The 27,563-nt window shown below is 43.1% G+C and overlaps 1 protein-coding gene and 1 pseudogene across 1 annotated transcript in view; one reads left to right on the top strand and one right to left on the bottom strand.

Annotated features, from left to right (window-relative positions):
• The window catches only part of LOC114614974 (ubiquitin-conjugating enzyme E2 E2), a 274,943-nt gene that overhangs the window by 13,362 nt on the left and 234,018 nt on the right, over nucleotides 1–27,563 (bottom strand). Inside the window, exon 5 of the mRNA XM_028760602.1 lies at nucleotides 12,021–12,168. Coding sequence (XP_028616435.1) covers nucleotides 12,021–12,168 — 148 coding nt within the window. The remainder of the gene's footprint in view (nucleotides 1–12,020; nucleotides 12,169–27,563) is intronic.
• Nucleotides 24,444–25,947, top strand: LOC114614999 (annotated as a pseudogene).

The raw sequence follows: 27,563 nt of genomic DNA, 5'->3' as shown, positions 1-27,563 counted from the left end.
ACCTCCCTCCCTCCCTCTCTCTCTCTCTCTCTCTCTCTCTCTCTCTCTGTGTGTGTGTGTCTGTGTGTGTCTGTGTGTGTCTGTGTGTGTGTAGGTCAGAGAAAACCTTGGGTGTCATCCTCAGATGCCACAGTCTTTTCTGAGACAAGGTTTCTGGCTGACCTGGATTTTGCTGGTTGGCCAAAGGGCCCCAGGGATCCAGTCTTTGTTCTCCCTGGGCTGGGATTACAAGTGTATGCCACTATTCCTGATTTCTAAACATGAGTTCTAGGGATCAAACAGGGTCCTCATGCTTACAAGGCAAGTACTTTAGCAACAGCCATCTTCCCTGGCCCCATAGTCGGACTTTTTTTCCCCAGACAGATTCGTTTTATTAATGAAGGCTTGCCAAGTTACCTAAAAGTAAGACAGAAACTCTAAGGAAAATAACATTCAGCTTTTGGTGCAAACCTTGAAACCACTTCTCCAAGACCCCCTTAAAGTAACTTCCAGATTTTACTTTTTGTTGTTTGAGATGGGGTTTCTCTGTGTAGCCCTGTCTATCCTGGCACTTGCTCTGTAGACCAGGCTGTCCTTGAATTCACTGAGATCCTTCTGCCTTTGCCTTTCAAGTGCTGGGATTAAAGGCGTGTGTCACCACTCCTGGCAAACTTTCAGATGTTAAACTATAAAGAGACAGTCAAATCCAGATGGTGTAAACTGAACTGTTGTGTTTGTTCACAGTCGGTTAAGTGTTACAAGAGGGGAAAGCCTGCAAGAAAACAGCCCTGGCAAAGAGATCCCAGAGGAAAAGACAACACCATTGAGTGTATGTATGTTTCTCCTAGGCTTCTTATATATGGGCAGTGTTCAGCAGTATTCAGAGGGCAGTCTCTATGGACCTTGAAATAAGAGAATGAAGTTTTCTTTGTTAATAGATATCAGGTAGTTTCTAGTGTTTTTATCACATTGATATACATGTCTTTGTCTAGTCAGTTCATAATTATGCACATCCATCTTTTTCACATCTTTTGGTAAGTATTGGGGACATGTCACTGGTTAATATTCTATTCTGCAGATTCAAAATTTCAATATTCTAAAGCCACTTTCCTGTTTTCCATGTGACTTTGTTTATGAGCAACTAGAAACATGATTGATCATTAAGGATTCAGTTTGCTACAGAGCATTCTAATAGTCTGACTTTTGGAAGTCACCAAACACTCACATACTCAACTCTTCACCCACTTCATCTCTCTGTGGCTCACACTTTGGGTTGTTTTGTTTTTGTTTTGTCTTTTTCTTTTTTTCCAGGACATGGTTTTATTATGTGGCTCTAGCTGTCCTGGAACTCACTATGTAGACTGAGCTGGCAGGTGTTAACCTCCATTTTTAGGTTTTAGTTAATTCCAGATGTAGCCAAGTTGACAACCAAGATAGTCATCACATGACTCCTGACGAGTAACATCTTGTGACTCTTTGGTCACTGGAGACCCTGAGTGACAACATAAGTACAGCCCCCAAATGCTATTACTAACCTAGACTCTGAAGAGCTTGGCTTAAGTTTCTTCCAATGGAAACTTTTTCTTTTCATTGAGAGTGAAAGCATGAAATGGTGATTTGAGAGAACCCTACTGAGGTCATATGATACAGAACTAAGGTGTCATGTCAGACTTCATTGTGTCCATACTATAAACAAGCTCTCAGGGGGTGAGGTGACAGCATGGGGCCAGCAACAGTATCAACTGCTTAAACAGTACAATGCCCAGGACCTCTGCAACTGTTTAAAGCCATAGGGCTAGACAGCATGGATGAAGGAAACACTGCAGCCATTCCTGGCTTCTATCTTGTAGCTGGTTCATACAAAGGTATGTGGATCTCCTGGATGATGATGTCCAAAAGAAACAGAATACATTTAAGCACAATTCAAAACCTAGAGAAGAACTCAGAGTGTCCACCAGGAAGACACAGAAGAGACCAGACGGTTGCCTTTTCCCAGGTGCCTAGGTGGATGCTAACACAGGCCTTCCTCTTGTAGTCACCTCCAGAATTGGTTCCCTAATGCCACATCTCAACTCTAGTAAAGCTATGGTTCCTTTATTTCTAAAATGTGTTACTAACTCTAATTTTGGAGACAAAAACCCTATGTAGCTCAGTCAGTCTGGAACTCAACTGACCTAACTCCCTCGGCTTCCTGAATGCTCAAGTCACAGGCTGAAAGTCCTACTTTATTTTTTGGTTCCGTATAAAATTAACATAGTACAAGAAAGTAGAAAAGATACACATTGCTAATTGTTCATGATGAAAGAGATACCCTAAGTTCAAGAATAAGCCAGCAGTGACTGCTGTGTATTGGAGGAGACAGGTGCTTGGGAATAGGACCATCTAGAACTACCTGTAGCTGTAACTGTTCAACACAGCTTGACTGAGGCCACCAGAGTTGAGTGTAATATCCAATACACTTCCACAACAGCCAACAGAAGCATGCGCATGGTTGGGTTTGAGTCAACTTGAGTTGATAAGCCAATTCATTCCTTAAGCCTTCATGTTTTGTGGTAAGAACAATTAATACTTACATATGAATAAAAACGAACATAATGTTTCTGCAAAGCTTACATTTCTAATCAATTGAAATCCAATGCTAGGTGTCTCCTCCATTTGTTTTCTTTTGGCTCTAAATTCTGTTTCCTGTTTTTTAAGTCACTGGTGATATTTGACTGAACACTAAGCAAGGAGACTTTTATTTTTCTTAAAACCTATTATTTCCCTCTGTATGTATACACATGCGTGAGCAAGCATATGCCACAGCACACATGTGGGGTCAGAGCATGTGCAAGTGTCAGATCTCTCCTTCCGCCATATGGGTCAGGACGGGGCTTCACTAAGCGCACTTTATGATGCTGTGTGCCTCATGTTATCTGAGCAAGTCTTGTTTAGGTGCTACTGTGAAACGGTTGTAGGGTAGATATGTGGTCCACAGCTAGTTTGTGTGCTGTTGGGACAGGAAGTGTCTGAGGGCTCCATGGAGACTTAATCAAAGTCTGGAGGGGACAGAACTTGGGAGGGACCTGTGTGTCATTCCCTTACTGGAGCTCTGTGTCATTCCTGTGACCTTGGCATCTATGTCCTTATATTAAAAGAGACCACTGGGTTCTTTCCAGTTTTCTCTGACCAACTATAGCCTGGCTAGCACCCCAGGCATGAAGCCAGAGCACCTGCTGGGTTGCTTGCTTGCCAGCATCTAGTGTTCTAGCTGCTTAAAGTGCGTATGGAAACTGGATTCCTCTTATTTGTATGTATCCACATAGACGATTTAAAAACAACAAACTATCTGGATATTAAAATGTGCCCAGTTTAGTTAACTACATTTACGTAAACCTCCCTGTAAATAATTAGTTTTACTCTTGTTTTAAATATAGTTAGTCACTGACCTCAAGAAATCTGTTATCTAATGTAATACAGTGGATTTATTTATTTATTTATTTATTTATTTATTTATTTATTTATTATGGTGGAGTCTCAGGAAGGAGTTAATAGGGATTGAAACCAGGGCCTTGTTCTTGCTAGGCTAGCATTCTATCAGAACTATATCCCTGGCTATTTAGTCTGACATATTTTGTCTTTTAGACCTATGACACATATTTTATATAAGATAACAGCAACAATACAGTAGGGTGGTATACAGGGTGAAAGCAGAAAGGCTTGCGTTTGAAATAAGGTTCTTTTGAATGCTCTATATAGTCAGAGGGCATTGCATGAGGGGATGGCTTGCTTATTGTGGGTGCTGGAAGTAGAAAAGCAGATTTTAATTAATTTTTAGTTGATAGAATTATCTTGAATATTTAAATGACCCAGAATACAAGCTTATAAGTCAAAAGCAAAATGTAATAATCGAATTTGACTTATAATGTTTTTCTACTCATTTTCTGTATAGATAATAAAATCTATCACACATGAGAACTGCAGACGTATAAATCTAGGACAAAGCTGTTTGAAGACATTACAAAGACAACAAGATTGCTGTTTTAAGCGTTTCAAAGCCTGGTCATCTAATCTCCCACAGATAGGATGGGCTTACTCTTGAATCCATTTTATGCACTGATACTCACTTGAGCTTTCAAAGTGTTTACAGGGTTCTACCTGCACCAGGGGTTTTCAGCCAGTGACCTGGAGGGGTCAGGGGTACAGGTGTCAGCTCATAAATGAACACATCTATCTATCTAAAGTCAGCAGCTGGTTAGTGTGAGTCAGGTCAGAACTTGATTATCCCCGACAGCTTCCAAGTGTAAGCTAGCTTCCTCAGTTCATTCCTTTTAACATGGTAAGCTTTAACCTTGTGTTGGACTCATCTGTGTGACATCGTGTGATATGAGGGGAATTACGAGGTTCTCAGAAAAGACACATACCATGGGCAAGTCACAATGAGTTTCAGAGAAGTCAGGCATGAGTGCAGAGAATATCAGGGCAACAACTTACAGCCAGACAATAAAAACATCTTACACTGCATATCAGTATCAGACCCCACTATCTGTGCCCGGGAGACTCAGAGCACCACAGAGATGGCGGGGTCAGGTGCACGGCACTGCTGCCATGTCTGCAGAGCAGGGTGTTCCATGTTTATACTCCCTAACTAGGTGAGAAAGAGACATGGCTTGAAGGGAGTACGTGCTGACTCAGACAGTGAGGACCTCCAGTGTCTCCACAGTTTCAGTCAGAGGACACAGAGGAACGGAGCGCCCAGCCTGGTGCAGGACGAGGAGAGCCTGACAGAGGGAGTTGCTGGGTGGTGAATAGGAACAATATTCACACTACACAACTGGGCAGAGCCAAGGGAAGCCTGCAACTTTATACAGCAAATAATTAAGACATAGTGCCAACAGACTGCAAAGAGGAGGAGACTGTTGTCAGGCTATTTCGCTGTTATTTTACACTAATGTACACACTTTTATCTATTTTTAAAGTTTATAAAAATGAAAGTGAAAATAAATATGAAGTACATTGGATGGTTTTTCTTTGCTGTGAAGTGTATTTTCAAATGAAATGGTTTGTTACTTTTATCTAATAAAGTTACTGTTTATTTTTAAATCACTCGTTTAAAGCCATATGACATGTAGAAGTAATCCCTGCTACATCACAGTTACTTACAAAAAGAAAAGTCATTCAGATGTAGATGATGTTTGAAAAATAATAGGGTGTGACTGTCTAATGCACACCTCTGTGTGGAGAATGTGCTCACTGTCAGTCATGGCTCTGTCATTCAAGTCCAAAGACAACTCCCTACGAGGTACTGTCCAGAAGACCAAGTTCGCACATACAGGAGGTTTATTTGCCTCACAGGAACAGAGGGCAGGGAATAAGAGACAAAGAGAGCAGATAGAGGATGAGGGAGAAGGGGGAGGGAAGAAGAGGGAGACGGGAGAGGTATTTGTCCCAGAGTAGGTCAAAGGACTGCCCCTGTACAGAGAGGAGACAGATGTAGCCATAGGCAAATGACAGTTTATCAAGGTACAAGGGGAAACCCCGAGTTAGGATGGAGTGTTTAATTTTAATTGGTCATGTTAATTAGGTGAGCCAAAGCGTGCTTTTGACTGCGGACTTCAGTACTTTGATGGCTTGACCCTGGTAGTCAGCCTCAGGAAGAAGAAGTGGCCAAATAAGGAAACAGACCATGGTGGCTAGCTATAGGAATGGAATCTAATGGTTTTAAGACAGACAGAGGGACAGGAGAGAAAGGCAAGGCCTGCCAGAGCCACGCTCACATGCTTGAGATGGCTCAGTGGTGAAGTCTTGCTGTGCTAGAATGAGGACCCAAGCTCTGATCCGTTCACCTACATAAAAGCTGGACACCACTCCAGGCACCTGTACTTGCGGTGCTGTGGGTAGCGGCAGGAGGTAGCTGGACTCCAGGCTTGCTGATCAGCCAGTCCAGCTAAAACAGATGCCCAGATTCACTGAGCCCGTGTCAAAAAATAAAAGTCTGGCTATATGGCACAATGGTTAGGGGCACTGAGTGCTCCTCCAGAGGAAGAGGGTTCAATTCCCAGCATCCACAAGACAGTTTACAACTGTTTGTAACTCTAGTTCCATGGGATCTGACACCCAACGCCCTTTCCTGATGATGGCACAAGGCATACATGTAGTACGTAGATATACATGCAGACAAACACCCATATACATTATATATATGGTGGAGAGCAAAACCCATCCAATGTCAACCTCTGGCATTAACACTTGCATGCACAAGCATGCCATGTACACGTACACACACACACACACAGCTGCAGTTTATTCTTTCATTTGTTTCTTTAACATTTTTCTGGGTGCATGAAAAGAGAAGAAAAATTAAATGTAAAGGGAGAAGTTGGTATAATATGAATGATAAGTAGAAGGCGATCAGGAGGGTGGAGAACAGAGAAGAGGAGGCTGGGGGGTAGGGGAGGCCACAGATGTAGGGAGGGCTTGGGGGAACAGATAGAAAGAGGCAGAAGGGCAGAGCTCTGTAAGGTGCCGTAAGCTCTCCTGCAAGAGGCACTGCTGCTCCCTGCTCAGTCGGGGGCCACAGCCCAGGGGTTCCTAGCAGAGGACTGTCACACAAGGGCTCCAGGGGAAGAGCAGTTGGTCTGGAGTGGAGATGCAGTGTGTCTGCTGCAGACCGATCACACACATTCCAACTACATTACTGATTCAGAGTGAGGAGCACCCTGAACTTGTGGTGTAGGTCACAGAGGGGTTACCCCAGGCATGGCAAGCGCTGCTCTACCTGGCTTTGCACCTTTCCTGTGGCCGAAGACATGGTTCATGCTTCTCAGAATTGCCTTTCCTATCAAGATTCTGGAAAGAGACAGACAGAAGGCAGTACTGGACAGACCATCCTGAGAATGTGAGAACAGCTAGCCATGCTGCCATGGCCGAAGCCCTGAGGGCTGAATAAAGAGTGTTATCTTTTTTTTTTTTTTTCTGTTCTCATACCAGAGCCCTGGGGATGTCAGACACCACTAATGAAACCATGGAACATATGCATTAACAAATCCCCCAGGCCAAAGACTGGAGAGTCAGTCTGGGGATACATATGGCCTGGCGGGCTATAATAACCAGTACAACTGGTGTCCCCCATGCTCTGGGTGGTACTGTTGGTAGCCTGAGATGGTAGAATACTCAGGAAGGTTGAGGAAGACGGGATGTGATGGCCACATAGGCACTGTGCTTACAAAAAGAGGCCCACAGTTCAAGCAAGAGGGCTGGAGACTCAGGTCGTTAGGCTTGGGGAATCTTTCCTAGTAAACTCGTACTGATAGAGAGTGAAACCTCCTGCTACAGTATTCTTGGCCATGTACAGACATTTCTGACAGTCATATCTACTAGAGTGACATCATTTTCCACCAACAAGAAGCCACGGGACAGTATGGACTAAAGGAAGATGAAATTAAACTGCAAATAGATTAACAAGAGAGATGGCATTGAGAGTCTCCGAAGTGGCAAGTGGTAAGGAAATAGGACAACCACAAGCTACTTAGTAATTGCATTTGAATGTATTATATCTTCTTTCTTCCTTTTTGCAGTTTGGAGACAAGGCTTTCTATAGCTCAGGCTGGTCTTGAACTACTGATCCTCCTGCCTCTACCTGCAGCTGTGTGGCGCTAAGCCCAGGATTTTATTTTGACTTTCTACGTGTACTGCTTTGGTGCTGGTACTCAAGCCATGGCTATACCTGTTAAGCACTGGTTCCACCAGTAAACTCCCCCTGGCATGTGCTCCAGAGCGCTTCCAGAAGCTTTATCCAGGGGCACATGGCAGACCTAGCCTGTGTATGGCACTTAAAACCTTTCTGTGTATGTGTCTCGAGAGCCTGCTCCACAACCAGAACCGGACATATGATAATAAGTTTCACTGGGACAAGACTATAGCCCATATAACCTGATAGCTGTATCACTCCTGAGAGAAGATGTCATTGAGTCTAAATCATGGCCATAAGGCCATATGCAGGCAAGAGTGACCACGTGCACTGACCAGAATGAAGTCCTAAGCTTACTCCAAACACGGAGTATAAAAAATGATTGATTGTAATTACTTTTTTTTGGTCTATATGTGTGTATGAATAGACAGTAGAGAAGGAGAGTGAATGTATACATGTATGTGCAGGTTGTCTTTATGTTTGCATGAAGAGAGAGTAGAGAGAAAGAGAGAATGTATACATGTATGTTCAGGTTGTCTTTATGTGTATATGAAGGGAGAGGAGAGAGAGAGAGAGTGTATACATGTACGTGCAGGTGCTCTCAGAGGCCATCAGATCTCCTTGACTTGCAGGTGGTTGTGAGCCACCCAATCAGGGTGCTGGGAATTGAACTTGGGTCCTCTAGAAAAGCAGCAGGCATTATTAACGACAGAGCCATCTCCCCAACTGAAGAGATGTATGTGTGTTTGCGTGTTTGTATGTGTGAGAGACTTAAAATACACAATGTATGGCTCTCAAAGCCTGAGCCTGTTAGATGACAGGTATTGTTGTAAATGTGAAAAGGCTGGACACCCCCAGCTGTAGACAAACCCAAATGCTGAGGGCAGGGAGGTTATGACATGGGGTTTTTGAGCCCACAAGCCAAACATTTAATCTGTGTATACACAGTTCACTTGCTGTGCAACAGTCAAATAACTTACAGTGCAACACAATTTGCTCAGAGAAACAGTAACAGCAGAAGTAAAAGCTACTTAGAAAGCGTGGACAAAGCTACAGGAGAGAAGGAATTCTATTACACAGATTCTATGTACACCAAAGGATGGTCATGTAAGACTGTGGGATGTTCAAAACGACCAGGCTATCTGATAGTCAGAGCACAACAAAGCACAAAATAAGGAAAAAATTAGCATGCTAACTTAGATACATTAACTAAGAAAAACAGTGTTAACTCAGATATACTAATTAAGAAAGACAGATCTCTACTTAAAATACATAATTCTTTCCTGTTACTTAAATCAGCACCAGTTTGAATTACCTTCACTTAAAGAGTAACAACAAACACATCCATTAAAATCCAACCCAAATGCTCTCGACTCAGACATTCTCAAGGCAGGGAGGGCAGTTTGGTCTGAGGAGACAGACCAGAGTGAGCAAAGGGTCTTTATTTATATTGAGGATTTTTGTCTCGTTTCCAATTTCTTCCTTCCTTTTCATTTTTTTTCCCTCCTGCACAGGCTCATTATGTAGCTTAGGCTAGTTGCAAACTAACAATCTTCCTGCCTCAGCCCCTAAGTTCAAGGACTGTAGGCAAGTCCCACTGAATGTTCTCTCACTGCTTGTGTTTTCTGGGTCTTCCACTAACAGTGGCCAGATGCACAGCTCTAACACTTTTGCCCAATTCTTTAATGAACTTCAGATACAAAAGGTTTAGATAATTTGGAGGAAGGAAACATCTAAGACACTGGTTGCAGCACAGACAACTCGAGTTTGGGAGAATGTCTGAGTCAGCACTGGGGGATCTAGGCTGCCCAACTCTGATAGCAAGTCATCATTGGCAGCATGTTGGCTCCATTCTTAACACTAAAATAAAACAAACAGAATACAATAATAACAGAAACTAAAAATACACAAATGGTGGTATCTAGGAGGAAAACTCTAGCAGAGCGCCTGGTAAAAGGCAGGCAGGAGAATCCTAATACTAAGTTCAGATGCAAAAGCTTTTCAATGCAAACAACTTCCAAACTGACAAAATTAGAAAGAACTGCTACAGGGAGAGCAGTAAAATTCATGTAGCAACAGCTAATCTCTGTCTGGATTTTCACTGAGAGGGGCCAGGAAAATATGCAGAGGAAACAGCCAAGCACAAGGTCAAAGCCAGGGTAATTAGCTGAGGCCTGTCTACACGAATGAGACCACAGTGTAAGTCACTGACAGTACAGAATCCAGCTGAACCTGCGTTCCCAAAGCAACAGACACAGTAAAATTAAATGCTTCACTTGGGAAAATATTTTAATATTTATTTATTTTTATTTCGGTGCACGAGTGTTTGCTTGCATGTGCACACCTGCTGTCTTCAGAGGCTAGCCGGTCAGCAGATCCTCTGTAGTTACAGTTGGGTGTGACTGCCTGGTGGGCACTGGGAGTTCGACCTGAGTCATCTGCAAGGGCAAGTGTCGCCTCTCTAGCCCCTCACAAGTTTTAATAGGAGGACCATCTTAATAAGAAAGTCCTATCAATTATTGGGACCTAGGTAAGATATTAAAGGCTAGATAGAATGTTCAGGCCTAGGTAGCAGTTACCTGGCTAGCCTGCCATTTATGAGGAAACTTTCTTACATGTTTCTGCTGTTAGAAAGGAAACTTTCTAATGCCAGATGGATGACATATACTGTAATGTCCTGTGTCCTTGGAAACCAATCACCATAGAAGTCAGTAGGTCTGGTCTGTATAGTTACCTACTATTAGCTTAGACCCAAACCAACCATCCAGCAGCTCTTCCTGCACCCTATAAGCTTTTGTGGTAGTTGCTCTTGTAAGATGCCTCTGGGATGGCTTCAACAAAGAAGAGACACCTACACCAATGCAAGAAACTATTTGAAATACGGCTTGCATTTTGAGTAGTGTCAAGTAAAGTTTAAGCTCCCAAGACAGCCCTGGAAACTGACATCCTATTTGGCAGGAAGAGACATGTACATGGGTAACTGACATCCTGGTTGGCAAGTTAAGATATGAATGTTAGACAAGTCCTATCCTGATAGACAAGTTAAATCATGAATATTAGACAAGGCAAGTCTCCTGCTACAGTTGAATACCCCAACCAATGGGAGCAGGATAAGTGTACAACAAAGATATGTTCCTAAGGAAACCTCCTATCCCTAAATCCTGCTTGGTGAAATAACTTGACACAGATGTTTATGGATTTTGAGCTTAAAAACCCTGTAGGATCTTAACTCAGGGTCATGGTCAGTTGCTTAATTTGCACCATGGCCCTGGTCAACCAATCCTGGGGTGTATACTCCATAAACTATCCTTATCTGACTGAGATCAGTGCTTATGTGAGGCGATTCCTGGACCCCAATATCAATGAACTAAAGTGCAAAAATTCCAACCCCTTTCTCACAGCACTGAGTTACTGAGAAGACTATCTAGCTTCCCCACAGCACCTAGTTACTGAGAGTATTGTCTAGCTTGCCCACAGTACTGGGTTACTGACAGCACGGTCTAGACAGAAGGCAAATGAGACGAGCTCAGGATACCTCTTTTGAAAGCAGGTGCTCACAGCTGACTCAGGCTAACAGGCCACATAGCATCAAAACAGAAGCAAGAACAAAGAAAGCTTCCTTGAAACCTCACGTGACAGAAGGCAATGAGTACTGTGGGCGTGGGCCTGCAGCAACAGTCGTCTGCCACTCAGAGTCACCTAAGTGGACTTTACTATCTGGTAAACTAACTAAAAATATTTCACAATGGGAGATGGGATTTCTGTATTTTCCACAGTCAACTCAATGAAGGTAATCCACAGTTGTTAGTCCTGTAGCTAATAGAGCTGTCAAACACACACGATCATATGTAGAAGAAGATACAGGGCTAAGAACCTGAGCGCTCAGCACAGCACTGGGTTATGCTGGCTTCCTGGCAAGCCCTACTTCCTGACTCAGGGCCATCAGCTTTTGCTAACAGCTTAACAGGACGCTGGCTGCTCCTTCACTGAAAGTCACATCTGTGCGGGGCTGCCTTGGCTGTCATAAGGTTTTAATAGCCCACATTTCTCAAATTAACATGTCTACTGGTATCTAATTAAAGATTAAGCTATTCAATTTGAATTTTATTATTATTTTGCAGAAGAATTTAATGCAATCTAAAAATACATGCTTTCATTTAAAATGGTTATTCATTAATTTTTATCGCATTATCTTTTAAGACTTTTTGGTAAATAATAGGTTTAAAAAGATAAAAGAAAAGAACCAATTTAAAAAGAACACAGTTTCATAGTATGGAAAGTTAAAATCAACAGTAAGGAGCAGCAGGGTAGATAGCTAGCAGCAGTAACAGGTTCCAAGGCAGCTGTGCCGTGCTCCAACCAGGGGACTCACCAGGGTTGCAGTCTGTAAGGAGTGAGCAGATGGACAGGAGGACTTTAGAGATGGTCAGGGCTGGACTCCAGTTGTCCTTGAGGATGTCCAGACATATCACGCCCTGGCTGTTGATATTACAGTGATAGATTCTCGTTCGGAAGGTGACCTAGGAGAAAACACAAAGTTGCTGTAACACTCACAGCAACAATTAGGACTCAGTGCTTCTGGGGATGAGCCCTGGGTGTAGCTGAGGAGTTGACGTGACCACAGGAACGCCTATGAGCAGGAAATGGGCTTTGACTTGTGAAATGTTTTTTTTGGTGAATTCTAGTTGCTTTACCTTTCACATTTAGAAGATCCCAAAACCAGAAAGCTTGGGAATAATGCAAAGATAAATAATGTTCTTTACCATGGTTTTAAAGCATGAATGAAGATATGCAAATATGTCACATGCCTTTTTTATACAACTGTATGTTAGCACTGTATTTGCTACTATTAACTGTACTATCTTACTGTATTATCATAATTTACACACCTATTCCTTATTAAATTTTATATTTTGCATGTGCTATTAATATAGTCTTTTTCTTTGACAGTAAGATCATTATTATACTTGTCTTACATATAATTTGGAAAGTTATGACATAAAAACACTTTCTAGGGAGGAACAAAACTCAGTGGTTAAGACACCATTGTTCTTCCAGAGGACCCAGGCTTGGTTCTCAGCACTGACTGGCATGGTGACTTACAAGTGACAGAAACTCTGGGTCTAGGGGATCTAATGTTCTTCTCTGGTCTCTGTGGGTACCAGGTATACATGTATGTGTGTAGATACAGTATTTATGCATACAAAGTAAAATAAAAATCTTAGAAGAAATATCTAATATTGAAAACAAGTCCAGCTCAGTTTTGGCTAAGTAGCAGTAGGATTTAAATGCTACTTATTATGTATGACTATAAATTTGTACTGCTCCAATTTATAAATGAATCTTGGTGTTCTAAGGAGGAGTTTGGCACTCTGAATTCATAATGTCTCAGAACTAGGAAAAACCACACATGACTGACAGCCCTCTGTAGAATCTACCACTTAGTCAGGGATCCAATATCCATTCAAACATTAGGAGCTGGTGTAATTTGTATGATGCTACATTCCAGGAAGGCTGATCAATGGTTGCTGAACAGCATACCCTATCTTTGGCCAGATCAGAACCCAGTATCATGCCAGGCCACTCCACAACACAGATCTCAAATATCCAGAAACCCTGAAGAAAGTAGAACCAGCCTTCTTCAAAATGGACCACTGAATGAGCTACGAGAATTCCTAGAAGCCACAACTAAAGAGCCAGACCATCAGTCAGCAATAAGTAGACAACATCTGTGCTGGGGTAGGTCTGGGGACAAGGAAGGGGAGGAAGGATGGCAGACAGGCTTCATAAAATGAAAGCTTTACTTTTGATACCATCATGGAGAAGGCAGAAGATACCTCCAGCCTGTATGTGGCCAGAGGTTTAAACCCAGAGCCCGTACTTCAATCAGCACACCCCAGAGGTGCATCTGTCAGGAAGTGGATGCCTTAGAGGAGAGAGCAAGAGAACTGACTGTGAAAGTCAGAGCTCTGGACTGGAAGAAGCATGAACTCTCACTGTGAACAGATTTATCACACGCGCATGTACACACACACATACACACACACACACACACACACACCACTAAAGTGCCGATACTACTCCATGACTATTAGAATGCATCAGGAAAATAACAACTTGGAATCAGTTGTAGCTAAACAGCCAAAAATTATACAGTAAAAGCCAACAGATCAATGAGGAAATGATATGTTTAAGATCACAGAGAAAAATTTCATTTTCACTATATAACTGTTAGGTCAACCAGAGCAAATATTGGTAGGGATCCTGAAAATTTAAACCACAAGAAAAATCAAGGAACTGAATGATATCAACCACTACATCTGACAATTAAAGAACATATATTCATGCCAGTCATGTAAGAAACACATACAAACACTGGCTATATGCTGAGGTACAGCACAAACCCAAGGTCTTTCAAAGAATGGATACTAAAACATAATGTAAGATCAGAACTTACACATGAAAGAATTCCCTGTGCCCTCTGGTCATATTTGGAAACAGGAAAACATATTTGCAAATAATTCCCTTCTCTGGTTTCTTTCTGATTTTGACAAAGAATGTAGCTGTGCAGCCTATGTTCAGCTCAAATGATTGCTCAGTCTTTCCAGCCTCTCACCTGCCTGGTTACTAACATGCACCACCAAGACCAGGATGCAAGTAAGTCTTTGACTAAAATCAAATCCGTCCCATACCCCACTAGACTCAGCTACATGAGAATGCAGATGCTGGGCTGGCAATAGAAAACTTTGTCTTTCTAGCATAAACATCAAACAGTTAAATAGACATGCACCATTTTAAATGTGTATGCTAGAAAGTGAGAAACGCACTGAAAAATGAGCCAAGTGTCTGACCCAGAAAAACAGAACAAGAGAATAAAAGACACAAGAGAATAATGAGATGAAGAGAAGTCAGTGAGCACAGAATGCCCAGTGTTACTGCAAACCCTAGGAGAGGCCAGCCGGCTCTCCCGAGTGTCAGAGTGCAGAATGTTTATTACAGTCACTGTGAATGGAGAGCGGCTCATGCACGTGTGACATGGGAAACACTCTACCAAGAATTAATTAATTACTCTAATTCTCACAACAACTCCGTGAGGCAAGTGTCAGCCCACTGTAAACTTAAGGAAACTGAGGCGGATGCTCTGCAGTCTAGGAGCCTCTGTCCTCCACCCACACTTTGCCTTTAATTCTGGGACACTCATAAATTCTACTGTAAGAAACAATACGGAGAGCCCACAGGCATCCTTTGTCCAGCTTCTTACCATTGCATACGCTGCAGAAGTATCCTATGTTGTAGAAACAGGCATTTCTGCAGTCCACTGATTCCTGGGTCTTATTTTTATTTTATATTTACATTTATTTCTAGGTGTACTCATGCGTATATTTCCATAGTCAAGATGTAGAAGGAGCCTATCATAAATACTTAGTATTCTCTTTTAAAAATTTACTCTGACAATTTTATACATTCATATAATATATCTGGATTATATCCCCTCCCACTCTCTTGTGAACATTTCCCAAAACATCTCTGTCTCACATTCATGGCCTGTCATTTTGCCTCTTGTAGCCCACTGAGTCCCATGCCAGCAGCTGGCTGGAGTGTCGGCTACCTCGGCGTAGGGTCGGTTGTGCAGGCCTTGTTCATGACTGCAACTGCAAGTCACATTCAGAAGACAGAACCTCACGTCACCCCTCACAACCTCTGCCTCTTACACTCTTTGCACCCCATCTTCCTTCACACTCCCTGAGTCATGGGCATGGTGATAGAATGTGTAGACTTTTGATATGAACAATGACTGTCATCTCTTAGTTCTTTCTCCCATGGCTGGAGCAGTTCAACAATGGAATTAGGCAGCACCGAACCTTTCAAATTGCTCCATTCACCCAATAATCCCGAGAGTCACCATATTGTTACATGTCCTAATAATTTGTTTCCTATTGCTGAGTGGTATCTCATGGCACATAGGTGTCAGTCTGTCACTGGCCCATTACTGTAAGGATACACTATGACCAAGATAACTCTTTTAAAAGAAAGCGTTTAATTGGGGGCTTGCTTACAGTTTCAGAGAGTTAGTCCATGATCATCGCGGCAGACAGGCATGGCACTGGAGAAGCGCCTGAGAGCTTTACATCCTAATCCAGAGGCAGCAGTCCTAGCATGGGCTTTTGAAACCTTAAAGCACACTCCCAGAGACACATCTACTCCAGCAAGACCACACCTCTTAATCCTTCCAAACAGTTCATAAACGGGGGTGGGGCTGGGAAACTTAGCATATGAGCCTGTGACGGCCATGCTAATTCAAACAATCACAACTATTTACCAAGTAAAGGACATCTGGATGTTCAGAAGACAAAAATAAAACAACAAAAAGCAAGGAAACCCTCTGTTTTCCCCACTCACACACAATACAGAATATTCCTATAATTACATGTAGGGTGACAATTACCCCTCACAAAAAAATTATTCGACACCAGCTGGGTTAATTCAACTTTGACAACTTACCCTTGCAGGGAAGTGAAATGCCATAGCTTAGAATCAGTCCTTACAGATTTGCCTCCTACGTCAGACTTCACTCTCCAGCCTGAGCCTGCAGAACTCAGAACCAACTACCTACAGCTAGAGTCTTTCTCAGTTCCTTTCCTGCATCCATTCACCTGCTACTGTAGCTTCTGGAACTCCAGTAAGTCTGCACCCACACCCCTGCTATGCCATATATGACACTGAAGAGGATGCTGGTGAAGGCCACACTGAAGAAAGCACAAGGTGTAGGGGAGGGGGGTGATGTTCCTGGGTGTCCTCCACCTCCATGAACTGTAGCTCAGGAGCTCAAGAACGTTGATCACCAGGGTTTACTGCCTAGGGATGTCAGATTAAATCAATGATCAATAGCTAGCCTTCTTATTCAAATCTGTCATTCTCCAGGACTTCACTATCACAAACGAAGCTGTGGGGAACATGTCCATCGTGTGTGTGTGTGTGTGTGTGTTTGTGTGTGTGTGTTTGTGTGTGTGTGTTTGTGTGTGTGTCTATGTTGCCTGGACCTGTTTTGCTTTGCTATCAGTGGGATAAGTATCTAGGAGTACACTGTAACTGGTAGGTCAGACGGATGACTGACAATTTAATTTTACAACCCCAATGGCAATGTGATCCAGCATCTCTGCATGATGGCAGTGTCTGGTGTCACCCCTTGTTTTGATGTGGTGGTTTCAATTTGCATTCACCATCACTGACAAAGCTGAATGTCACGTGCTCATGTACTATATGGTAACTTTATCTGTTCTCTTTTCTATCGAAGGCTGCTTTCTAAGTGCTGTTGCTCCTCTACTAATGACTCTAACAGGATCCTGTTAGTGGTTGCTTTTCTTGAGACAAGGTAGGCTGGTCTGGAACTCATGATTCTCCTGCTTAAGCCTCCTGAGTGCAGGACTAGCATGTGCTACCAAACTCAGGTTCTAACAGTGTTTTCAATGGAGCCATATCATTTAAAATGGAAACAGAGATAAACTTGTTTAGAAAAGAATGGACCTCAAAATAGCACAGTCCTCAGAATGTTTTGGTCAGTGAGTGTTTTACTTGTGTTTATAAATGCTGATTGAAGAGAGATGCTCTTGGGAGGGTCATCTTCTATCGTGACAGGTGCCAGTGAGTTAAACAGACAGCTTGGGTGTTCATACATGTTCTGATGTATGTAATGGTGTTCCTAGCCCTACCTTTCCGAAGTGGGCAGACTCATGATCCCAAATCTGAAGCAGGGGCCGCTTCAGTAATGTGACCTAGGATCTCTCTTCCCAAGCTTGCCCCATCACAACCCTAGTCAAGTCCCAGGCTTGCCATGGCTGCCCTCACGCTACTGAATTATTTATTGAAGTGTTGTCTTTCAATTATTGTCCAGTGCAGTGCCTTTCACAGAGCAACTGCCCTCTGTGTGCTGAGCAGATATGAATCTGAAATGGACCAGTGCTTGGGTGCAAAGGAGGAGTCCAAACATCTTAGCATACCTTAGAGATTTATAACTTGGATACTCAGAAAACTAGGAAAATTCCGGGAGAGAGCAGGAACCTTTTATGTTAATAGTGTTGATACAGGGTCTCACAAGTAGATCGTGCTGGCCTTGAACTTGAGATCCTTCTGCTTTAGTCTCAGATTCTGGGAGACAGGCATGTAATCCAAGGCATGGGACACTGCATTTGGCTAATTTTTTTTCTGTTTGTTTTTTTGTTTGTTTGAGACGAGGTCTCATGTAGCTAGCCTCGAACTAATTATGTAGTCTAGACTGGCCCTGAACTGCCTGCTGATCCTTCCATCTCCACCTTCAATTGCTTGGGTTGCAGGCAGGTACCACTAACATCATGTCTGGCTAGGAAGATGCTCCGAAGAGCTTTCTGTTACATGCAGCTCTCCTAAATTTTCCAGTAGATAATTTCAGAAGATGTGTCATAAAAATTAAACTGGGAATAGGAATCTAGTAAGCATCCAATATTAATATTTTTACTGTTCCCATTTTTTATTTATAAAATTGAGAAAGAGGAAAATTTATGGTCTAGTCACATGAACAAGGATGTTCTGCAACAGAGGCAAAAACTTGCTAGTGATGTGTCTGAAACAGCCAGCACATTCCAGATCCCGAGAAACACAGGAAAACAAGGGTGAATCCACACAGTTGATACGGGAGTACTCAGCCTCAGGTCAGCCCTTCAGAAGGGCTTAGAGTATCAACAGATAGCAAGAATTTCAGAGGCTATAAGAGTGACTGCCCCCCACCTTCCAACTCAGGCTCGCCTCCTGAGCAAGGGAGGGAGGCTGAGTCTAACTGTGTGACCTCTTCAAACTCTGACATGACAATGACTGAGTTCTGTGCCCCAAATACTCTCACCTACATCTGTATCTACAGCTGTCCCCAGACAGAGTTCAACTGCTGATGGAACAACGGCCCTCATTCCTCAAGGAGACAGGAGGGAGTAACTTTCAGAACATTCCCCATAGATTGAGACATTTAAAAAACACGATTTGACTACAATGACACAGAAAATGCACTAACTTAGGAATGGCTAATTCCTAGGTTTGGCAGGCATGGTTTTAAGGCACATATGTGTAGTGGCCAGAATAATGGCCTTCCCTCCCAATATGAACATTCAAGTCCCTGGGATCCACGAATGTTGTCATCTTCCATCAAGTTAAGGATCTTAGTACTGGCTGACTTTTCCTAGGTCATCCAGATGGACCTAGAATATTCATCAGGATCTGAACATCAGAGAGAGAGGAGGATCAGGCATGTGTTATATGATATGAGAAGGTGCCATGGGCCAGGGGATGCAAATGGATTCTAGGGGTTCAAAGAAGGGTGAACACACTCCCAGCATTAATTCACTGAGTGGGACTCGTACAGTGAGCGTCAAAGCACACATAGCTTTTCTAATCTTTCCATCAGCAGCATCGAGCCCCACAGCAGGCGCTTCAACAGTAACTCCCGTGTTACACCAAAGATGCTTACTGTTTAATTAGTACTGTACAGAGAAGAAATGAAGAAGGTATTCAATAAACCTACAACTCATAGACAAGTTGATTCCTTTCTGCTTTTTAAGCGCAAACTGTAATAATACAATTATTAGGAAACCTAATATCTGAGAAAATGACTCTATGCCAAATAAAATGACTGACACATGTTAACTGCTGCTGGAGACAATGGCAGAAGCATAAGGAGAAGGAGTTGTCCTTCTCCTATTTGTTCACATTTTGACACCACCCAGGCTACTCTGTAAGACACAGCGCATTTGCAGATTAATGTAAATTCATCTAAATGTAAATTGGAAGGAATATACAAGATCCTATTATCTTTCAGAAAAAAAATACTAAGTTTTATGTTTGTAGACACATGGGGTAGCAGTTATTTATCTTAAGAGATTAACAATCCAATACTTATAAAGCACAACACAAAATATTTGTAACAACTGGCTAGAAGTGAAGATTCATCTTTTATATGGTCCACAGCAGCATAGAAGTAAAATATATTTTTGCATGATTTAAAATCAAACAGTGCCTAATGTGCTGACAACATGGTAAATTTGTGGCAATTACAGAATTGGCCCGATGCCTGTGATCTTGGTGAATGCTTAAATAACACACAAAAGACACATCTTTTGTGGGGGAGGGGCTTGAGACAAGATCTCACCTTATAGCCCTGGCTGGCCTGGACCTTGCTATGAAGACTAGGCTAGCCTCAGAGTCACAGAGATCCTCTGCCTCCACAGTGCTAGTATTAAAGGCACATGCTACTACCCTCTGCTCAAGAGATGCATTCTTTTGGGAGTGGCTTTAAATACTATGAGAATTTCCATGTCTATTAGGAGCCAGCATGACATTGCCTTTTATTTACAGCATGATGTTGAAAAGTGCTGTGAGCTCATCACAGAAATCTGTAACCAAAAACAATACAAATGAGAAATAGCCAAAACTGTAAAATGTTTATGGGTAAGGTTTTACAAGCAACTTGCATTTATTATTCAATTTAATTTTCACTCACCAAAATATTATTATTACTCTAATTTTCAAGAATAAGAAACTGAGTTACAAGCTTGAAGGACTCAACGAATTGCTCATCACCCAGTGGAGGGAAATACAAACATGTTAACTCCCTGATTTTAAAACCCCGCACAAAAACGGAGAAAGTTCTAGGTCCCAAAGGTTTAACTTGAGCTAGGAAAGCTGAGGATAGAGGGTCTCTCAACAGCAATTTTGAATGGAATTCTGATGAGACAGGAGGATGGAGAGTGACCTTAGAGAAGCTGTGGAGGTTCTTACACACTGACCCAGACTCCTAGGCGTATAGGAAGATGATGATGTTGAGAACAAGACAGCGTGACTTGAGAACTGTCATCTCATATCTGTCCAACTTTAGAATAATTTTGACGTCAGTGTTTAGAGCAGGCTAGCCTTTCCTCCAGAGTGTGGAGAACACTGATAGTGGCTGGCTGGCACCATGAGCTGTGGACTAGCATGAGCAGTCAGCCAGGCAGCTTAGAGAGGAGTGACTTGCAACTCATGTAAACTTGAGTGTGCTACCTTGGCCTGTAAACAGACGTGACTGATGTGAGGCCATCTGATGTAGATTCTACAGCAGATCTTACAGCTTTTCTATGGAGGGATCTGCTGGAAAAGTGAAGAAACTGTCCCCAAGCTTGCTGAGGTCCTGGGGACTATTAAGTGACCGGTTCCAAACCACCTGCCTTGAAGAACTTGGCTTTTCATTAGTGACTGTGAGATGAGGCTGGAGATGAACTGCAAGAAAGAGCGGTTGGGGCAGAATTTGCTCAGGACAGGACTGATGAAAGGGTGGGCTAGGACTTGCAATGGGGCCATTATATAATGTTCCTCCTCCTGGCCTATCAAGGACCTGCTCCTGTGAGGTAGATGCCACTAACTCCTCTTTCCAAAATGGTATCTGTAATAGCTTCTATTGCTGAAATGAAATACCCTGACCAAGACAACTTATCCAATTAAAGTGTGCAATTGGTCTCATAATTTCAGGGTTTGAGTCTTCGATGGCAGAGTGAAGGCAAGGCAGGGGAGCAGCTAAGAGCAGACTCCCAAACCACAATGGGAAGCAGAAAGATAATCTGAAACAGGGTGAGTCCTTTGAAACCTTAAACTAGCTCAGTGACACACCTCCAACAAGGCTATCCTAATCTTTCCCAAACAGTTTGACTGGTTGGGGACCAAGTATTCAAACATATGTGGCCACGGGGCCACTGTCATTTAAACCATGACACTATCTAATAACATATATTATGCAAACTTTTGGATACTACCAGCTGACCAGACCAAGAAACGAATAGAGGAGAAACAGAATGGAGAAAAGGCAGACAAATCAGTCCACAATCTAAGCTCTGGAACTGAAAGCAAATCTGGTTTTAGTCATGGCCAGCTTATCTCTGGGCAGCTACTGGGCTGAGGTGATGAGGGAGGAAGACCCACAGTGAGCCAGACAAGTGCTGGACCCCAGTCTAGGCTCCATACAAAGACAATATGCCTCCTGACTCCCATGTGTCACAGCAGAAGTCAGCTGGCTCTGAGGGACTCAGCTGCCACTCCACACACCTCTTTGTGCCCCACAGGCAAGGAATCAAGAGTGGAAGAACTTCAGCACATGACATCATTCCTGAAAGGAGCACACACACACCCTTGCTAGACTGCTCCCAGCTATTTCTCTCCCCTCTGAGTGCTCAGGACCCCTGACTACAGAATGGTGCCACCCACAGTTGACCAGGCCTTCCCATGTCAGCCAATCAAGACAATCCCTGCATAGCCCCGGGGCCAACCTGCTCTAGAGACTTCCCAGTGACTCTAGGCTGTGACTGTGGTTACATGCCCATGCCTACTTGTCTTTGAAGTCTCATGCCCCTCTTCTGCCCTCTGTCTTCTCATCTTGTCTGAAGTTCTTTCTCTCATTGCTCTCTCCACCTATTGGGTTATCTTGCTTCATTCACATTCCAGGAATTCCAGAGACTGCCTTTGGGCTTAACTTTTTCCTTCTTTCCGTATTTTCTATAAGACTACTGTCCTTGAAAATAGGTGAGATTTCCCTAAGGCCATATGCATGCTCCCATCTCTTTCACACACATGAAAGCAATTTTTAGGGAAAAAAAAAGAGTGGGAGGTAGTGGTGGTAGCGGGATAAGGCAAACTGTGGTGACTGTGCTGTATAGACTCCATTTTCTAGCGTGCCACCCTATAGTCTTGTATCCCTAAGGAAATCTGAAGTCATCTTAAATACACACCAGGCTGCTTTCCTCCTTACTGTGATTTGTAACATACGTCTTTGTATTGGAGGAAACTGGCTGCTGCAGAGCAACAACAAACATTACCTCTGAAAGCAAACAGCTGCACGGTATGGGGCTTTTATAAACAGCATCAGCTTCACTTTACAAAACCCATAGCTGTGTGTATTAGCTAAACAAGGATCTTGGAAGTGAATTTCTGTAGACAAGCTAGCAAAGATGTTTATTCACGGGAGAATAACTTTATGTAAGAATTTATATAAACAATTTATATAACATACTGATTTTTATTGCCTCTAGGGAAGAGGAGAATGCCAGCATGTATTTGTTTGATGAACAAATTAACTGGAAATATAGAATATTTACTTGCACAATGAGGCCATAAGTACCATAATTACAAGTAGCCACAGCCCACTAAAAGCATGTGTCAGGGTGACAGCACCTTTCTGAGGGTGATTATTTTAGGCTGTCAATTGAGTTTCAGTAAGTTCTTAAAGGGGACTATGTTTTGTACTTACGTTTTGGTTTAGGTTAGGGCAAAATTGTGACGAATATTTTAGCTAATAGAGACTATAGGCATCTTTACCATTAAATAATTCACTGTGTAGGAGATAGAGGACGGACAGATCCCACAGCTGTGTCGCACATCAGTACACTGTATTTACTGAGAGGTAAGACCTCAAACAGTCTACATTTCCAGGACAGTCCTGTGCTTCACTTCGACTGTATTAGAAGCATGTGCGCTTTTGCAGAGGCTGGTATGGTCAATGGTTTTTTTTTTCATATCTTTTTTTGTTGTTAGCATTATTTACTAACATATGGATTAAAGAATAAAGAAATCAGCTGAGCAGTGGTGGCACACGCCTTTAATCTCAGCACTTGGGAGGCAGGGGAAGGAGGGTTTCTGAGTTTGAGGCTAGCCTGGTCTACAGAGTGAGTTCCAGGATAGCCAGGGCTACACAGAGAAACCTTGTCTCAAAAAACCAAAAACCAAAAACCAAAAAAAAAAAAGAAAGAAAGAAAGAAAGAAAGAAAGAAAGAAAGAAAGAAAGAAAGAAAAGAAATCAACCTCTTGGTTGTAATAAGTAATAAATATATCAGAACAATAACGAGAATGCTCATTATCACACTAATGAAGTTGTGGACAGATGGCCTCACCTTCTTGGACATTGTAAAACTAAGCAAGATTTGTTTTCCAGACGTGCAGTTAAAAGCTGTGTCACTACTTTATAGGCATACAATAGAGTACTTTTGATCTGACTACAAGTAATTCTATTTTCTACTAACCATGAAATCATCTGATGATGGAGCAACTAAGGAACTCGGGGTGCACACACCTCTTTCCTAATGTCTTCCCTGATAGCCATAGCACCCTGTTCCTTTCCTGCATGGCGATCAGCAGTCAGAAATTCAGCATGTGCATTCTCAAAATCCACGCCAGAAAGATCTTTGACTCTTGAAGTAATCTCACTGTTGGATTGTGTGGGGCAAGTGGACTGTGCCACCAGACAGAAGAACTGGTAAGGTTGAGTGAGCCCAAACCCAGTGAAACTCAGAATTGAGTACAGTAGGCATAGGACAGGCAATCAGTCACTTAGCATAGAAACCTGGAGCTCTCCATGCTCATGAGGTATCTAGAATGTTTAACAAACAAGCTTCTGTTCCTGGGCATTCCTTCCCTCAAAAGGCATTTAATTCGTGGTTCACCATGAGTAAAGTGTATGCATTTACACTCGCCATCAAATAAAGCAGTTTGGACAAGCAAGGCCCATCTCTTCGTCAAGGATTGCAGGAGCTTTTATAAAGAGCCATGCCTAAATCTCCAAGAGAAGGTCTTCTCTCTCCCAGGCCCTCCCTTCTCTCAGCACTCACTTGGAATCAAACTAGACTCCCTCCCCTGCTCCCGGGCTCTGCCTTCTCCTTCCTGTCTGGCACATGGATGCCCTGAGAGGAAGTGTGGAGCAGGGACACCTGTTCCCAACTCCCAGCAGTATGCCAGTGGACTGGGACCCACAGCAGTTATGCCAGACTCCACTGTTTTCTACCTGGGGAAACATGGACTGAGGACCCCCGTTATGGACTGCATTCTGCTTCTCTTGAGCACTGAACTGGTGCTCCTGGCACCCCAGTGCGAGGTACACACACAGAGTCTGGCAGAGTTTACCTCTGTACCTTGAAAACTCTCTTCCCAGCTTCCGTGCCCATGGCACCTCCACTGCTATCTATGAGGCCATGGGATTATGAGACAATGATAAGACATGACACATAGGGAAGTGTATCTCAAAGCACATCATTAGAACACTGCACTTGCTCTGGTTAGCAAGAAGCCAGATGCTGTGAAGAAGATAAACTGAAGATTAAAACGGATGGGACTGTAAATAAATCTAAACTTGGAGCAATGCCTTCCTGGGGGTGTCCCTGGCTGTCTGCAAAGGTGATGCCATAGAAAAGGGGGTATACCTGTACTGTCACATCGATGACTTAGGTGGCAACTCCAAAGGCATCCTTTCAGTTCTAGCTTTTAAAATACTCAACAATGGTTCTCATGTTGGCAACAAGCTGGGCATGAAAGAGTTCATGATCCTCCTGTGGACATATTAAGCTTCCAGGAAACCATGGGATTTGGCGTGGATGTTTACCACAACCTAAAGAATGTCATCAAGGAATACTGGAAAGATGTCACCAACATGGGTGACATGATGAATGTGGGTGTCATCCTAATCATAACATCTTGGGGAACAAAGAAGCTCTGGGGCTGTGGTTGCAAAGGGAAGGTCAGCTACACTGACCAGGCTGTTACTGGCATGGATGTGGATGCCTTGGAGTTCTTCAGAGACAGCAAGTACAACTTGGACTTTTTTTCCTGATGATGCCATTAGGTACATCATGCCTGGCTGCCTGGCTGACCTGTAGAAGTTACTCAAATGGAAGTATGCAGTGGTGTTCATGGGAGGCTCCCTCAGACCAGGATGACTAGAAAGCCTGGCAGAAGTCGACAGCCAGTGTGTATGTTCAGGGCTGATGACAGTGACCAACTCTAAGAAGACTGTCAAGAATGTGGCTGAGAAGACCTGAAACTGCCCCCTGCTCAAAGTGAACAAGACTGGATCTGTGACTGAGTCTCTGCAGGCATGCAAGCTGGGTAGTATGACGGTTGGGCACCATGGTGTCCCATTTCACTGGGGGGAATGAAGATACCTTCATTGGTGACCTGATGGTGGGGCTCTCCACTGGGTACATCAAGGTCGATACACAAGGCTTCTTGATCCTAGGACCAGGCCAAATACAGTCAGATCCGCAAAACTGAGAAGGAGCTGGGAACCAAAGTCTAAGTTGGCTAGTAGGTCCTTCAGAAATCCTTGGCTAAATAAACCATGGGATGGCAACTTCCTCAATCACCACTGGCTGCCTAGACCCTGTCCTCGGTGTCACACAGGAGGCTTGAGGCAAGCCCTGGGATTGTTGGACCGTCACAGTTACTCCCCTACATGTCCTTGGAAGATGGAAACCAAGCTTGACTACTGAAGCCCTACTGGAAACCCAGCTCTGTAATCATGTGATTAGTCCAAACATTGTTTCTGTCACTTTACTTCCCAGCTAGTGTCTGGAGCCCTTGACCTCCAGTGTGATTTCCTCTGTGGCCACAGGCAAGACTCTGTGTGGTTCTATGTGCAAAATAAGGCCTCAGCAACCTGGTTAAAAAAATCATCTCATAAAAGAGGTTAAAAATAGAGGATAAGATACACTTAACACTGCTAATTGGGTCTATCTATCCATCCGTCCATCCATCCATCCATCCATCCATCCATCCACCCATCCATCTATCCATCCAACCATCCATTTATCTAAACAGGGTTTTTCTACATAGCCCTGGCTGTCTGGGAACTCATGTAGATTAGGCTGGCCTCAAACTCAAAAAGATCAACTATCTCAGCCTCCTGAGAATGGGATGAAAAGTATGTACCACATGGCAGGTCTGAATTTTAAATGACATTTTAACTTCTGTTTATTGTTTCTGTTGTTCTTGTTACTGCCGGGATGGACATGAGCCAGAGCTTCATGCTAAGTTGGCACTGTACCACTGAGCTGCACCCAAGCACACTTTTCTCTTTACACCTTCAGCTTGAGGCAGGAGCTCCGTTTTCATGAGTGCTGATGTTGGGATGTACATTTGCTTCCTTCACATGGAGATACTTTTGGTTAGGGATTCTGCTGCTGTCAGGTCTTTTTGTGACAGAGCTGCTAGGCTTTTGTGCCTGCTGACAGTGTTTGAGGGAAACGCTTCCTCAGTATCTGATCTGCAGCTCGAGGTTCCGGTACTGCTTTAAGAAGAAATTTTTGTAGGCCAGTAAGATGGCTCAGCAGGGAAAGGCACTTGCAGTAAAGCCTGGCGACCTAAATCCCATCCCACAACTACATAAAGGTCCATGGAGAGAACACTGTAAAGTCGTCCTTTCACCTTCGAGCACATGCCACAGACGTACGCATTCACTCACCAGTCATGCACAGCACTAATAAATATATTCCATACATATGCTTGTGTTAGTCAGGGTTCTCTAAAGTCCCAGCACTTGTAGAATGAATCTCTCTCATATACATAATGCACACACACATATACATATATGTATAGATAAGTATATATACATGGGATTTATTGGAATGTCTTACAGGCTGAAATCTAGCTAATGTAACAATTAGCTGCAAACAGAAAGTCCAAATATCCAGTAGTTGCTCAGTCTACAAGCCTGGATGTTCTTAGCTGGTCTTCTGCTTACGCAGGAATTCTAAAGATGTAGGCTCCAGTGCCCATGAAGGAATGGATGTGTTAGCAAACTGAGGGCAAGCAGGCAAAGAATAAAGACTTCCTCCTTCCACCTCCTTATAGGGACCTTCAGAGGAAGGCATGACCCAGATTAAAAGGTCTGTCCAGACTGAGAGTGCATTCATCCACTTCAAGCCAAGCAGAAAATCTCTCACAGGTGTACCCTCCATTTCTGGATTGTAGTTTATTCCACATGTAGTCAGTTGACAACCATGAATAGCCATGAAAACAATTTAAATAATTTTACAAGCAAATACTGTAATACTGCAAATTCTCTCTCTCTCTCTCTCTCTCTCTCTCTCTCTCTCTCTCTCTCTCT

Source organism: Grammomys surdaster, unplaced genomic scaffold (assembly GCF_004785775.1).
Source record: "Grammomys surdaster isolate TR1022 unplaced genomic scaffold, NIH_TR_1.0 126546, whole genome shotgun sequence".
Classification (NCBI taxonomy): Eukaryota; Metazoa; Chordata; class Mammalia; order Rodentia; family Muridae; genus Grammomys; species Grammomys surdaster.
Note: the sequence above shows the minus strand (reverse complement) of the source record. Positions and strands in the feature narration are given on the sequence as shown.